This window comes from Setaria viridis, chromosome 1 (genome assembly GCF_005286985.2).
Source record: "Setaria viridis chromosome 1, Setaria_viridis_v4.0, whole genome shotgun sequence".
In the NCBI taxonomy this organism is placed as follows: Eukaryota; Viridiplantae; Streptophyta; class Magnoliopsida; order Poales; family Poaceae; genus Setaria; species Setaria viridis.
This window is the reverse complement of record NC_048263.2, coordinates 40,369,363-40,382,298: the sequence shown is the minus strand read 5'-3', so window position 1 is coordinate 40,382,298 and position 12,936 is coordinate 40,369,363. Positions and strand designations below refer to the sequence as shown.

Below are 12,936 nucleotides of genomic sequence, written 5' to 3'. Positions count from 1 at the left end.
AATAGCTGATCGTGAAGACGTGAAAGGCTGTAGCCGGCTTGGAGAAGACAATGTAATACAGTGCTAGTGAGGACCAAAACGTCTCCCCAAGATTCCCTTGGAAACATGAAGCATGGGAAAAATACACTATTGGTACACATAAGATACTCAAGCAGAAGACTTGAGACAAGGAATGGAGGTAATCAACAGCAGCAGAAGAGGTGGAACAAACAAGCATGTGCATTGAGCTTCCTCTTTGCGAGAAAATCGCTGCAAATTCGTAATCTTCCATACAACAGGGGGCAGGGAAACGCTACAGTCCCCCTCAAACATATTTTTCAACAACAACAGGGCCATATCATCATCATCAACATACATCCAGCAAGATGAACAACGGAGGGGGACAAAAATAGCACTGACTGAATTACAGATTAGCGGGGTATAAGCCATCCTGTACGTTCTCAAGGAGATTTGACTCCAGTCCCACTGCCAAGGCGCACGAACGCTCCAGGCACAGCATCAATCTGCCTCGGGCGTGCAGCTGCCATCAACTAACATCTTAAGAATGCAAAGACAACTTACTATGCTGGTGAAACATGCTTTACTCCTCGAAGCCATCCATCATGGGGTGGTGGCCTCCTCCTTCCGAAGTGTTTTTCGATGACTGTTTTCGGGCTGTGCCCCGCCTGCTTTTGGCTTTTTTTGCCTTCATCCTCCGCTTCTTCTCGGTGGCGTCAACCCAGGTGTAATCAGAAGGTATGTGGAATGGATCGACCTCGTCTTTCCAGTTCCGGCTATCACCACCATCACTAGACTGTGTACCTCGGCCACCCTTTACCCACGAATACCATGAGCCTGATCCTTCAGATTCTTTGGCCTTCGCATCCTGGAACTGCGTTGGACTTGAAGGTGGTGTGGCAAACTCATCTAAAGGCTGTAGTTCTTCAAACTTTGTGAACGTCACAATGACGCGTATCGTTGGAACAATGGGGATGGCAATCTGAAATAAGATGCCACACAAGGTCAGATATCAATATGGGAAATAGACATTAACGCCTGAAGTGTCTATCATCTGTGGCTATTCTCATCAGTGGTAATCAGAAAAAAAAAATACCACTCAGAATGCCCTCCAAGTAAAAAAAGTGTCCAAGAACTATTCATGAGAGCATTGCACAATTTACAGAGTGAACAGTGCGAGATCATGCAGTCCATCCTTACTTCAATCAACCGTGACTCTGTGAGTCATACACTACAGTACCATTTCACATGCCAAAAAAAAATGTGTGTATCACAGATTTTTTTTTAAAAAAGTGCCAGTTGATTTAGTAGTTTGTTCTGAAAAGCTATAAGAAACAGAAAGGACCAAACAAGTGCGAGATATGACTTGGCTAGTTGGCTGTTGGCATCACACAAAAATGCTAAAAGGTGCAGCATAAATCGCAAATAAATAAATAAACGCATCACATTTCATAAGCATAGACTAGGAATAAAGCAGTGCTCCTAGCTCAGCCTGGATAATAAGATATCACATGCAGTGCCATTGGTCAGGAAAGAGTGGTTAGGAAATGTCAATATAGGATGTATCATCGACTACCTTTTGAGCTCTAAGGTCAGTAGGGAGCAGTGGGGCATTAGTTTTCTGGTGGTTTGGAGTAGGCCCCAGCTAATCAAGACTTGGAATGGAGGAAGAGACAAAGTGGGTGAGTGATATGGCAAGCACAAGAAGAAAGCTTTGAAAACACAAACAGGAACTAGATATCTTTTTGGCAGCTTCTGAAATCTGCAAGATTATTGAAAACTGGATGATGGGAGCAACCAACCACGAGCCATTTTTAAAGGATTTAAAGTTGATTAACAAAATAGCGAAGATGTGACAAACAGATGAAAAAGGAAAGAATACATAGCTCAGACTAGATTCTATGGCTCAATATTGTACTGCACACATGGTAATTTGCATACAGTAGTGAAAATATAGTGGCATACATCTAATCAAAACAATAGTGCTGTATGTTGCATGCTGAAAACTGTAAATCGAAACAATAGTGAAAAACTGTCAACCTCCACTTATTCCAAGAGGCATGATGACCAACAGAATTAGTAGCTTAAAAGCAAAGTTTTGCATACTTAGTCCCCTATGGTTCTTATGAGAGAAATTTGTATTTTCTTTCCAAGCAGGCATGAGGTGGACACCGCATCTTATGGTTGTGTCCTTATTAATGCAAATAATTGATTACCAGGAAGGCACACATAAGATGTAGCAGTTCTAAAACATGGACAATACTTTCTTACAGTTCCTACCAAAACAATACTTTCTATTTTTTTTTAAAAAAAGTCTTAGGAAAAAAGAACATGAGCGGCCAAAACATAATGTAAGAAATGAAGAAGGCACTATTCACAACAGTGATCCAAACGAATGATGCAGAAAAATAGAGCAGAAATAACGAAGGGGAAGAGCACAGAACAGGCACAACAGAGGCAGACAACAATGATGCTTCAGGCAACCAGCATGGAATTTTAGACTACACAGTAGCAGTGGTACAGAAATTGAATTCAGATGTGGCAGAATATTTTGAGTAGCAAAGAGCAATTGCTGCCCACTCGAGAAGATTGAAAAATGATAGGCATGCAATTTGATTGGAATAATTGGCAAGATGCAATTAGTTGGAAATTTGAACTGAGATGGTACATGCTAATATAGGAAGCTAATATAATCAAGCCATACCTTGACTGGAAATGTGCCGGTAGGAAGCTTGGTTGTCAAGAGTTCCCTAAGCCTCCTGACAGCCTTCACTTTATTTGCTAGGACATCAAGCAGAGGGATCAGTTCATCCGTCTTCAAAGGGAAATCTGGTGTCAACCACAACACTGGTCTTAACCCCTTTTTGTACTCGCTTTCATGTTTGAGAGAATCTCCTGACGAACCACTATTCTTCTTCTTCCTGCTGCCCTTCTCCTTTTGCTTCCCTGGATCACCCATTTCATCCTTACTACCCGCCTTGGATGGCTTGTCGTCGCTCTTGGATCCTTTCTTGCCACCCCAACCAAACCACCCCTTCTTATCTTTGACCACACCATTTGAATCCGTATGATCGGCCCCACTGTCACCTTCCTCACCCCTCTCCTCAGATTCCTCTTCATTGTTCCCCATCCTAAGTGCAGAATCAAGCTGCTTCCTCTCCTCGGCTGTCAACACTTCATCTAACTCAGCATCAAGCTCTGCGCCCCTACCATTCTTCTCCTCCCCATCCATCGCAAACAGCTCCTCATCCGTCATTGCCCCTGGCACCCGCCTAGACTTCACTGTCACTAGAACATTCAACATGTCATACACCTTGGCTTTCCATTGCCCCACGGCTTCCGTCCTCTCTTGCCGGCGCCAATTCAAGTGCGGCACGAGCTCCGCCTGTGTCACGTCGATCCCAGGCCGGTACATATTCGTCTTGGACATCAATGCCACCTCATGTGCCACCTCCGACTCTGTGGGCTGCACACCCGCTCCCTCCAGCGCATCTGTAATCTCCTTGTCCTTGTGAGCCAGAACTATGAGAGAACCCGGGTGCAATTCCTTACCCCCAGCATCCTCAGGCCTCGCACCATCCCCCAGAAACAGGAAGGTCTGATCCGAGCGCTGGATGCGGAAGCCGTCGAAGCCAGCGAGCGTCATGTCAGCCCGCAGCGCGGCCCCACGCTTCCAAATGCGGTAGGTGTCTGACGGGGCGATGCGGCCGATGAACGGTATGACAGAGGACTCGAAGTGGAAGGAGATCTCCATGTAGAAGTCGCGGATGCGATTGATGGAGGCGAGGATGCGCGGGAGGCGTCGGCACCACTTGGCCCATGCGAGTGGCTGGTAGTGGCGCGCGATGATGGTGGCGATGGCCTCCTCGCGGGTGCAGACGGCCTCCTGGAGCGCGGACCATCCGTCGGCGTTCTGGAGCGACCAGTCGGCGCCCGCGGACATGAGGATGTCCGCGGCGACGGGGTCGCGGAGGCGGACGGCGAGGTGGAGCGGGGTCTCCCTCCGCGGGACGTCGCGGCGGTCGATGACGGCGGAGACGGCGTCGGCCACGGCCTCCCCCGCGATGGACTCCTGCTCGGTGGCGACCTCGCCGGTGCGCGGGAGGCGCGGGAGCCCCGCGACCAGCCTCCTGAGCGCGGCATGGTCGCGGCGCGCCACGGCGAGGTGCGCCGGGCTGTGCGCGTACTTGGACACGTCGTCCATGGCGGGGCGGGAGCAGCAGCCTCGAACCGTGGGCTCGCCGGCCGCCGCCGCGGCGCGCTCCCTAGCTAGGTCAAGCGGATCTGGGACGGGGTGGCCCGTAGGGGCATGGGGGTGCCGGAGGCCAGATCTGGCGCGGCGGGGAAGGGCGGCCGGGATCGCCGCGCTCCGGCGGCGCCGCCGGAGAGGGGGGGGGGGGCGAGGACGAGCGGTGGGGAGGGGCGGGGCCGGAGGGGGAAGTGGTCCTCCTATTCCTGGGGCCTCGAGCCGCAGTTATTTTTCGCCTCCTCTCTCTCTCTCTCTCGCTCGGTCGCTCGGGGGCTCGGGGCTGGGGCCTGGGAGGGAGGAGGCGAGGGTGGAATGGGTCTCTCCCTCTCTCTCTCTCGTCTCTCCCCTCCTCCTGGCTAGCGCGGCGCGAGGAAGGCTGGCCTGTCCTGTGCTGTTCCCGCCGTCCCGTTGTGCGGAGCGAGGACCAAGCAGAGCGCGTGCCTTTGCCGTCGTGTGCTGTTGGTGACGGACATGATCGGCATCGAGTGGTTTATACTGGCTCTCATGAGCTAACGTAGGTAAGAACTTGTGACTGCTACGCAAGGTAAGCTACCGTTGATGAATGATGAGTGATCCTCACGCACTCGCTCTTGAGAGAGATTGGCACGTGCTGGTCCTGGTTCATGATGTTCCCGATTTGCAATTTTCTGTCCCTGCAACCGGGCCAACTGCCGATTTCGGTCTAGGCAGGATTGGTGACGAATGGGACATCAGGATTAAGTAACTTTGACCCATCATTGAGACTAACTAGCTCGGTAGTTATCTCGGCCACGAAGCAAACACCAACCCACTTGGTAGAGTATGACATTGATGCTACATGGACACGCATCACGCAGTAAAAAGAGGTGACATTAATAAGTTATTAACAAGACTTAATTGATGGGGTAACAAGGTTCGGTGAAAGTTGATAGAGTTCGGCATCAGTAGTTCAGGACTTGACGCATAGATATGCACCTATCTGCTATCTGTCTTGTGGTCTCCTTCGCTGACGCATCAGATGTTATCAACATGTATCCAATGCTATCAAAAATCATCTTCGTTTTACTCCCCTCTCTCTTTCTTTGATTTCGCCGGTCACCATGATTCGATAGCAAATACTCGTAAAGCACAATACTCTTATCCACTAGTTCACCCTTGTGATTCTCTTTGTCATATTATATATATCCCCACTCGTGCAATGTAAACAGGAACTGAAAGGTGCCCTCATGTTATGGTTGCACCCTCTTAGAAGGTCTTCCTGAACATTTCAGAGAGTTCAGGCACGGCCTCCATTGGTACGAGCATATAATTTCTGTAAAGATCCCAAGAACAAAGTATATCCAGAGTCTACATGGGATTGTACCTAACAAGAAAAAATCTAATCCATCTCGTGTTCCTCTCCCCTCACACCCTGTCTGAAAAAAGAAAGAAAGAAAAAACAAATAAATGGAGGTAGCATTAAAACAACATGCATGTCGCTGTTACAGCAATTAGCACCGGCACTAATCTACGCAACTCGTGCGATCAACCGGACGACGAGATAATGAGCAGCGTTGAAGTCGCCGGTTGTTCGGCAGTCCCCGGCGCCGTGTTGACACAGACAAATTCCTCGGCTCCTCGCGCCCGAACAAGAACCGAGGCGAAGCGGCCGGGTCAGTCAGCAAGTCACCAGCCGTTAGTCACCGGACGAGCTCAGCGTGCAAGGCAGGCAGGCAGGTGAGCGGCTGGCGGCACGGAGAGAAAAATCTGGTTTGGGTTGTTGGCTTGGTGCCTGACGAGCCGAGTCGCCAGCAGCACGGTGTGTGCGCTTGGCTGCACGGGACGGGATCAGAGAGGTTGGATGCTTCTGTCCCTGGCGAGATTTGCGATCAGGCAAGCGGGTACGTGGGGCTTGATCTCCTGCCGCAGGGCACAGCTGGAGCGAAATGGCGCCATTAGCTCAGCTCTTACTGTTCCTGTTCCCCCTTACTAGTCGAGTGCATCCGGACCAGGTATGCTGTTTTGCTAGTACAATCTGCCCAAGGTCTCCTGCGTCTACTATTGGGATCGAGATGAATTATTTTTACTGCGCTGGATTGTGGAGAATAACAGTGAATGCGATGTTTCTGCATTCCCTGTCCGAAATTTTTTTCGGCCTGTTCGCTTCAGCTTATTCAGCCGGCTTATCAGCCACCGAACAGTATTTTTCTCTCACAACAAATCAGCCGTTTCAACTTTTCAGCCGGCTTATAAGCTGAAGCGAACAGATCCAATTTGAAGTTCACAACCTGCAATGCAGTAGTAGTAGCAAATAACAATCTGCAGCAACTGCAGATGCAAGTGTTCATCTTTTGAGTCTTGATCAGGCCGAAGTAGAGCTACAGATTGCCGCGTCCAAATCTTGTTCAGTGAAAAACGCAACAGCCAATCCATCATCTCCAGTCTTGCTCCATACGACCATACCCTGCAGCGCGCAGTGCACACCCATCCAATGGAGCATAGTACCTCTGTTGCTGCTGATTCAGTGATGCCGCCACTTGATCTGCTGCTAGCCTCTAGATTTGAGATGCACAGAGCAGTGGCGAGATATAAATAAATAAGATCAGCGACAGGTGCGCGCACGGGCCCAGCGCATGGCGACAGGTCCCCTGGGGGGCTGGCTGAATGGCTGATGCTCACCTCAGCTCAGCTCATGTGACCATGCCTTCCCAAAGCGAGGCCCCTCCCCTCCTCCCTCCATGATAAGCAGGCAGGGCAGCTGAGGCTGGGACCAAGCTTTGCAGCGCCCAGGCCGCGGCTTGATCCGCAGCACAGTGAGGGACCTAAAGCTTTCAGTGGCCGCCCCTGTTTAGCTGGGATTATGCAGTAAACAACTGGTGATGAGGTGTCTCTCGGCTTAGTTAATCGCATCAGTGGCGTGCCCTGGCTTCAGGGGATGTGTGCAGGCACTAGGCAGGCGCCGTTTCTCTCTGGAAAGGTTGGTGCGTCATGATGGCATGTCGTGGTGTAGTAGTGTCTCTTGATGTCTTATGATGATGGCTTACGCTCTGATTATGCCTAGCTAGGTGCATTTGTGGACTTCACTTAAGGATGCAAGTGGGTATTCAATAGTATTTTCTGGATCAGCTGATTAATTATAATGGCATGACACTCTAGTTTATTTCCCCTCCTAGATTATTTACGCAAAATACCATTTCATCAATTTTTGGGATGAACCCAATAACCCAAAATATATATATAATTTGCATCCTAACTTCACTGCTTACGGAAAAAGGAAAACGAGAGAGAGATTCGCTGGTTCAGCCAAGGAAAAAAAAGGTTTTTTGGGCTGTACATTGGGCGTTAAATCGAATAGGGCCTATTGTGTTGTATATAGGGCCTGTTGGGCCAGCCCACGTGACCGCAGAGTGCGGCGGGGGGATCGATCGATCTCCCGTGACGTCCGGTTGATTGGCGGCAATTGACACCTGGCAAAAGAAATGGCATTTTTCCTTTTATTTCATGGCTAAATTTAAATTTTAACTGTTGGCACACTAAAAAGTTACTGTTGAGCTGGTAACAAGATCATCGTGCACCCACAAAGGGATTCGATAATTAAGGACTCCAGTTAGTCATCATGGATGTTTAAACCTGACTTTCCAAGCAGAGAAACAAAAACAGCAAGCCAGCTGAAATTGATTTCAGATTACAGATAGATAGATCGGATACATTGCGAAATGCAGCATCAAAACGCTAATCACTCCTTGATCCGCGTCGCAATTATAGAACGACCGCTTGCACCGCAGATCTCGTGATCCCCACCGCTTCGCACTAGACGGGAGCTCCGTCTCCATCACCGCCGCGGCTCTATCCCCTTTTCCCCTCCCTCTCCTCCTGCTTCGAAACAAAACAACCAGGCTGCCGTTACAGCTCCCAACGGCTACTTCCGATTTCAAATCCCTTCCCCTTCTCCTCCGCCCTCCATTTCACACCTCTCGCCCCATCTCCCTTTCTTCTCCACGGATTTCCGCGAACCTTGAACTCGTTCGTCTCCGGATCCACCAGCCCGACCCCCAAATCTCACCTCCCGAAACCCTAACCGGCCGATCCCCCCCACCGATGGCGCCGCCCACACCCTCTCCCCGGCCGGGGCTGACGCCGACGCCGCAGGGGGGCGGCCTGGCGACGCCCCTCAGGACGCCGACCTCCAAGCACCGCCTCCACTTCCCCGCCGCCACCCCGAAGAACGCCCACCACGGCGGCGGCGGCGCCGCCACGGAGCACCCGGTCGAGGTGATCGGCCGCATCCGGAACCTCGCCTCGGGCGGCGCGTCGGCGCTGGAGATCGCGGGCGGCGGCACGGCCGTGCGCGTGCGCGGCGACGCGGGAGGGTGCCGCGACTTCACCCTCGACGGCGTCTCCGTCTCCGAGGAGGAGGACCTCGAGGGATTCTACCGCCGCTTCGTGCGCTCCCGGATCGAGGGCGTTCGGGTCGGGGCCAAGTGCACCGTCATGGTCTACGGGCCCACGGGCTCCGGAAAGAGCCACACCATGTTCGGGTGCGCCAAGCAGCCCGGGATCGTGTACCGCGCGCTCAGGGACATCCTCGAGGGAGGAGGAGGAGGAAGAGGGGGTGACGGCGATGGTTCCGGCGGTGGCAGCGACGATGATGCCGGGTTTGGGGCCGGGCTCTTCGTGCAGGTCGCAGTGCTTGAGATCTACAACGAGGAGATCTACGATCTACTTGTAGGAAGCGGTGCGAATGCTCGAGGAAACGCCCCCAAGGTGATTTTCTCTGAATTTTTTCACACATGCCATGATTTTATCTGCTGATTATGTGGTTGCAAATGTGAATTCGTATGCCAGTGCTAAAAATAGTTGCACTTTCTTTAGAAACTTGCTCTAGAATAGGTAATTGTGATTTGAGTATGAGATGGTGAATCTAAGCTGAAACAAGTACTGTGAATTGTAATTATGATAAACTAAATTATTTTATTACTGTACTGTATACCATATTGTAGTGTTTCCATGGGATGTAGTAGGCAATAATTCATAACATTAATGAACAAAGAAAGTGTTCGCGCGTGTTAAAATGACAGTTTTGTGTGGTGAATTGCTTATCAGTTTGGTGTGTCTCCTTAGATGATTAATTCAAAGCTTGATAATTGGCCATTTGTGATTTTTAAGTGTGATGTCGCACTTTCTAACCTGAAATAAGTACTGCAGAACTGTAACCACTGAATACAAATTGTTATTATGCACTAAAATTGTAATGTTTTCTAGGGACTCGTAGGTGGTGTCACCCTGGTATTGTTATCAAGTGCTCATTAGTTACAATTCAAAATACGAGACCAATGTGTTGGCATTTATTTGTTCTTTGTCACTGTAAATATATATATGTGAGTTGGTGCAATTTTTAGTGTATTGTTGAAGTTTCACAATTCTCTATCTGCAGGCGAGGCTTGAAGTTATGGGGAAGAAAGCCAAGAATGCTACATACATATGTGGAAATGAAGCTGGGAAGATATCGAGAGAAGTTGCCAAGGTGGAGAAGCGTCGAACTGTCAAAAGCACGCTTTGTAACGAGAGAAGTTCGCGGAGCCACTGCATGGTTAGTGCATTCAGAGCCGACAGCACTTTGAACACTTTTTTTTCTCACCAAGCTATTTACAAGCTACACTTTGCTTTTCTAGATTATCCTGGACATCCCTTCTGTTGGAGGAAGGTTAATGCTTGTAGACATGGCTGGATCTGAGAACATCGAGGCTGCAGGACAGACCGGGTTTGAAGCCAAAATTCAGGTGTGTGAGTTTTGTATTTCTGTAGGTCTATGTGTTCCCATTGCATACTTGATGCACTGTGTTAAAAGAAAAACCCGTATATTACTTGTTTGGATTAGACATGTGATCTATAACATCGTTACTTTTCCACAGACAGCAAAAATTAATCAAGGAAACACTGCTTTAAAGCGAGTGGTTGAGTCCATTGCTAATGGTGATTCCCATGTTCCCTTCAGAGACAGCAAGCTCACGATGCTACTACAGGTACACTTGTAAAAAAATTACACTTATTGATACAGCCTGTCCTTTCTAACAATGACCTAAGTCTTTCCTTCATGGCATTTCAGGATTCATTTGAGGATGATAAATCAAAAATCCTGATGATTCTGTGCGCTAGTCCTGATCCAAAGGAACTGCACAAGACAGTTTCTACGTTGGAGTATGGTGCTAAGGCCAAATGTATTATCCGTTCTGCTCATGCCGCAACACCTAGGGAGAAAATGAGCTCCGAAGAGTCATCAGCAATGCTTAATTCAAGAATTGTTGCGATGAATCAGTTCATTTACAAGCTTCAAAAGGAGAACAGATTGAGGGAGAAAGAGCGCAATGAGGCCCAGAATGTGCTAAGGCTGAAGGAAGAGGAGCTATCACAACTGAAAGCAAAGCTCAAGCTGATGGAAGGGCAGGAAAAAGCTGCTAAGGAGGAGACGGAGAAGACCCAGGCATTGAGGAGTGAACTAATGAAGATGGAAGAGAAGATGCTTAGGCAGCAGGAAGAGCTTGCTGCACTAAAACAGCGACTACAGGAGGTTGAGCGTGAAAAGACAGATGCTTGTCAGCCAGTGCAGCAGGATCTCATTGGAAGTAGATTGTTGGCAAGGCTTTCAGAGATGCCTGCAGGGTTTGATCAATCAATGTCAATGGTCATGTCTATGGAGTTAGATATGGGAGATCAGCCACAAGATGTCAAGGTAATAAAGGAGGATACTCGCCACCAGGGCCACATATGGAATCACACAGCGACAGCAGGTGTTTGCACCGGTGCTGTGGTCCAAGAAGATGATGTTAGGCTATCTGGGTATCCGGAAAAGGTTGTCCTAAGCACTGTTTTCGAGGAGGGAGATGATGAGGATGCAGAGGGGGGAAATGGTCTTGAAGAGGAGGTGTGCAAGGAGGTTGTAGAGGAGAGCTTCAAGGTTGACATAACACAAGATGCGCTGGCTGACCCAGATGATCCTGCAACAAGGATGCATCGGATTGAGAACATATTCAGGCTCTGCGGGAACCATCGGGAACTAGCTAAGAAACCAAAGGTTCAGTCACCAGCAAAGGAAGTGTTTGGAGATCAGAACAAGTCACCGGCAAAGAAAGTTTTTGGAGATGTGAAGAAGTCACCGGCAAAGCAAGTTTTTGGAGATGAAAACAAGGAGCCATCAGCATGGGGAACCATGGACACCCCTATGTGCGACGTCAAAGTAACTGACAGCCCAGTATCTTCACAGCTTTCACCAATTGTATGCCAAGTTGTGGATGAACCATTGTCAGAGCAGCTAAAATTATGCAGTACAGTGCAAGAAAGTGATCAGAACAAGGAGAACGGTGTTGCAGGACAGAAGGAGCAGGATGGCCTGTTGGAAGTATACATCAAGTGGGAGTCCGGAAATCTGATCAAAGGGCTAAAGTTACTGCCGAACTCGTGCCTTTCAGAATTGAGGAAGCTCATAGAGGCTCACTTTGAAGAAGCAGGCAGCAAACAGCAGCAGCAGTTCACTTTCCTCCTCCTCGGGGTACGTCATTCAGCTCTGTCCATGTCGTGCTTTCATCCAAGTGTTCTATGCTACCTATTTCTCATCACAATGGCATTCATCTACCACAATTTTCTATCTTGGAAAACAGAAACTGTGTAATGATTCTTCTTGAAACATGGCATGGGAAAATGAACCTCATGCTGGCGTTTTTAAATAAAAGTTGTCATTGGTCTGAACTTTTATTCTGTGTCATTGATCAAGAAACCATTGATGATGGCAAAAATTGCACCTATATATCAAGAGAAAAAGCACTAACGATGGCATAAATTTGGGGGATCTCTGATTTCTGCAGGATCCTTCTGGTGGACCGGTGTCAAGGGAGAAGGAAGCTTCGGTGCAGATTAGCAAGTTGCCTCACTGGAACAACCAGCCAAACAGCTACCTGGCCTGCCTGCGGGCAGCCAAGAAGCCGACGGTGGATCACATGCCGTTCAGCCCGCTGGAAAGCAAGCTGAACTCGGTCGTAAAGGACGCACACCTCGCCGGCATGTTGTCGCCCAAAGCCGCCAACCAGATGAGCCCTAACTACATCCGGGAGCTGAGAGCTTGAGCTCCGGTAGAGTAGTAGAAAGTTGGTCACATTTGTTACCCGTCGCTCGCGGCGACCTGGTTGGTGTATCGTCTATGTATGATCGGTCGCTTAGTTTCTGTAAGATTAGATTACTAGTCTGGTTTCGCAGCCGGAACTGTCCACCCGTGATGTAATCATGTTATTCTTGCATGACCGGCAGGAGGAGCAGCTTGCAGAGCTGTTCCGGAACGCTGGGCGTCGTTGGACCTGTGGCCATACATCCGTGGCCAGCGTGATTCGTTTGAATAGATCAATTTATTCATGCCTGTTTTGCCTTGTCGCTTGTCTGAACTTCTGATAAGCCCATTGCATAGCTAACGATTGTATATTGACTGATGAGTTGAATTTTGAATACCTTTTGTTCATAATTTGAGTTACTGAATGCCACTTTAATTGTATTTTGTATATTTGGTGACTCCTCTAGTTCATCGGTGACAGAAAGGAGACGAGACGAGATGATCATGTCTGGTCTGGCGTTTTTTTTTTAATCATCAAGGAAACAAGCTTGGGCCTAAAAACTGCGAAGTGGATCTTGGAAGAAATGGGGAAGCCCAAGCCCAGCAGCAGGTGTCGTGGGTGGGCTGTGTTGAACGC

At 49.2% G+C, this 12,936-nt stretch overlaps 2 protein-coding genes across 2 annotated transcripts; one reads left to right on the top strand and one right to left on the bottom strand.

Annotated features, from left to right (window-relative positions):
- Nucleotides 1-201: 201 nt before the first annotated feature.
- Nucleotides 202-4,418, bottom strand: LOC117841498 (uncharacterized). The gene is made up of 2 exons (XM_034721892.2): nucleotides 2,702-4,418; nucleotides 202-979 (listed from the first exon to the last, which is right to left on the bottom strand). The coding sequence occupies exons 1-2, from the start codon at nucleotides 4,199-4,201 to the stop codon at nucleotides 581-583; spliced, it is 1,899 nt and encodes a 632-aa protein (XP_034577783.1). The 5' UTR covers nucleotides 4,202-4,418; the 3' UTR covers nucleotides 202-580.
- Nucleotides 4,419-8,060: 3,642 nt separating this feature from the next.
- On the top strand, nucleotides 8,061-12,608 carry LOC117841496 (kinesin-like protein KIN-10A). The gene is made up of 6 exons (XM_034721891.2): nucleotides 8,061-8,968; nucleotides 9,639-9,794; nucleotides 9,877-9,984; nucleotides 10,117-10,227; nucleotides 10,311-11,750; nucleotides 12,064-12,608. Exons 1-6 carry the CDS (start codon nucleotides 8,303-8,305, stop codon nucleotides 12,319-12,321), a joined length of 2,739 nt encoding a protein of 912 aa, XP_034577782.1. The 5' UTR covers nucleotides 8,061-8,302; the 3' UTR covers nucleotides 12,322-12,608.
- The last annotated feature ends 328 nt before the right edge of the window (nucleotides 12,609-12,936 follow it).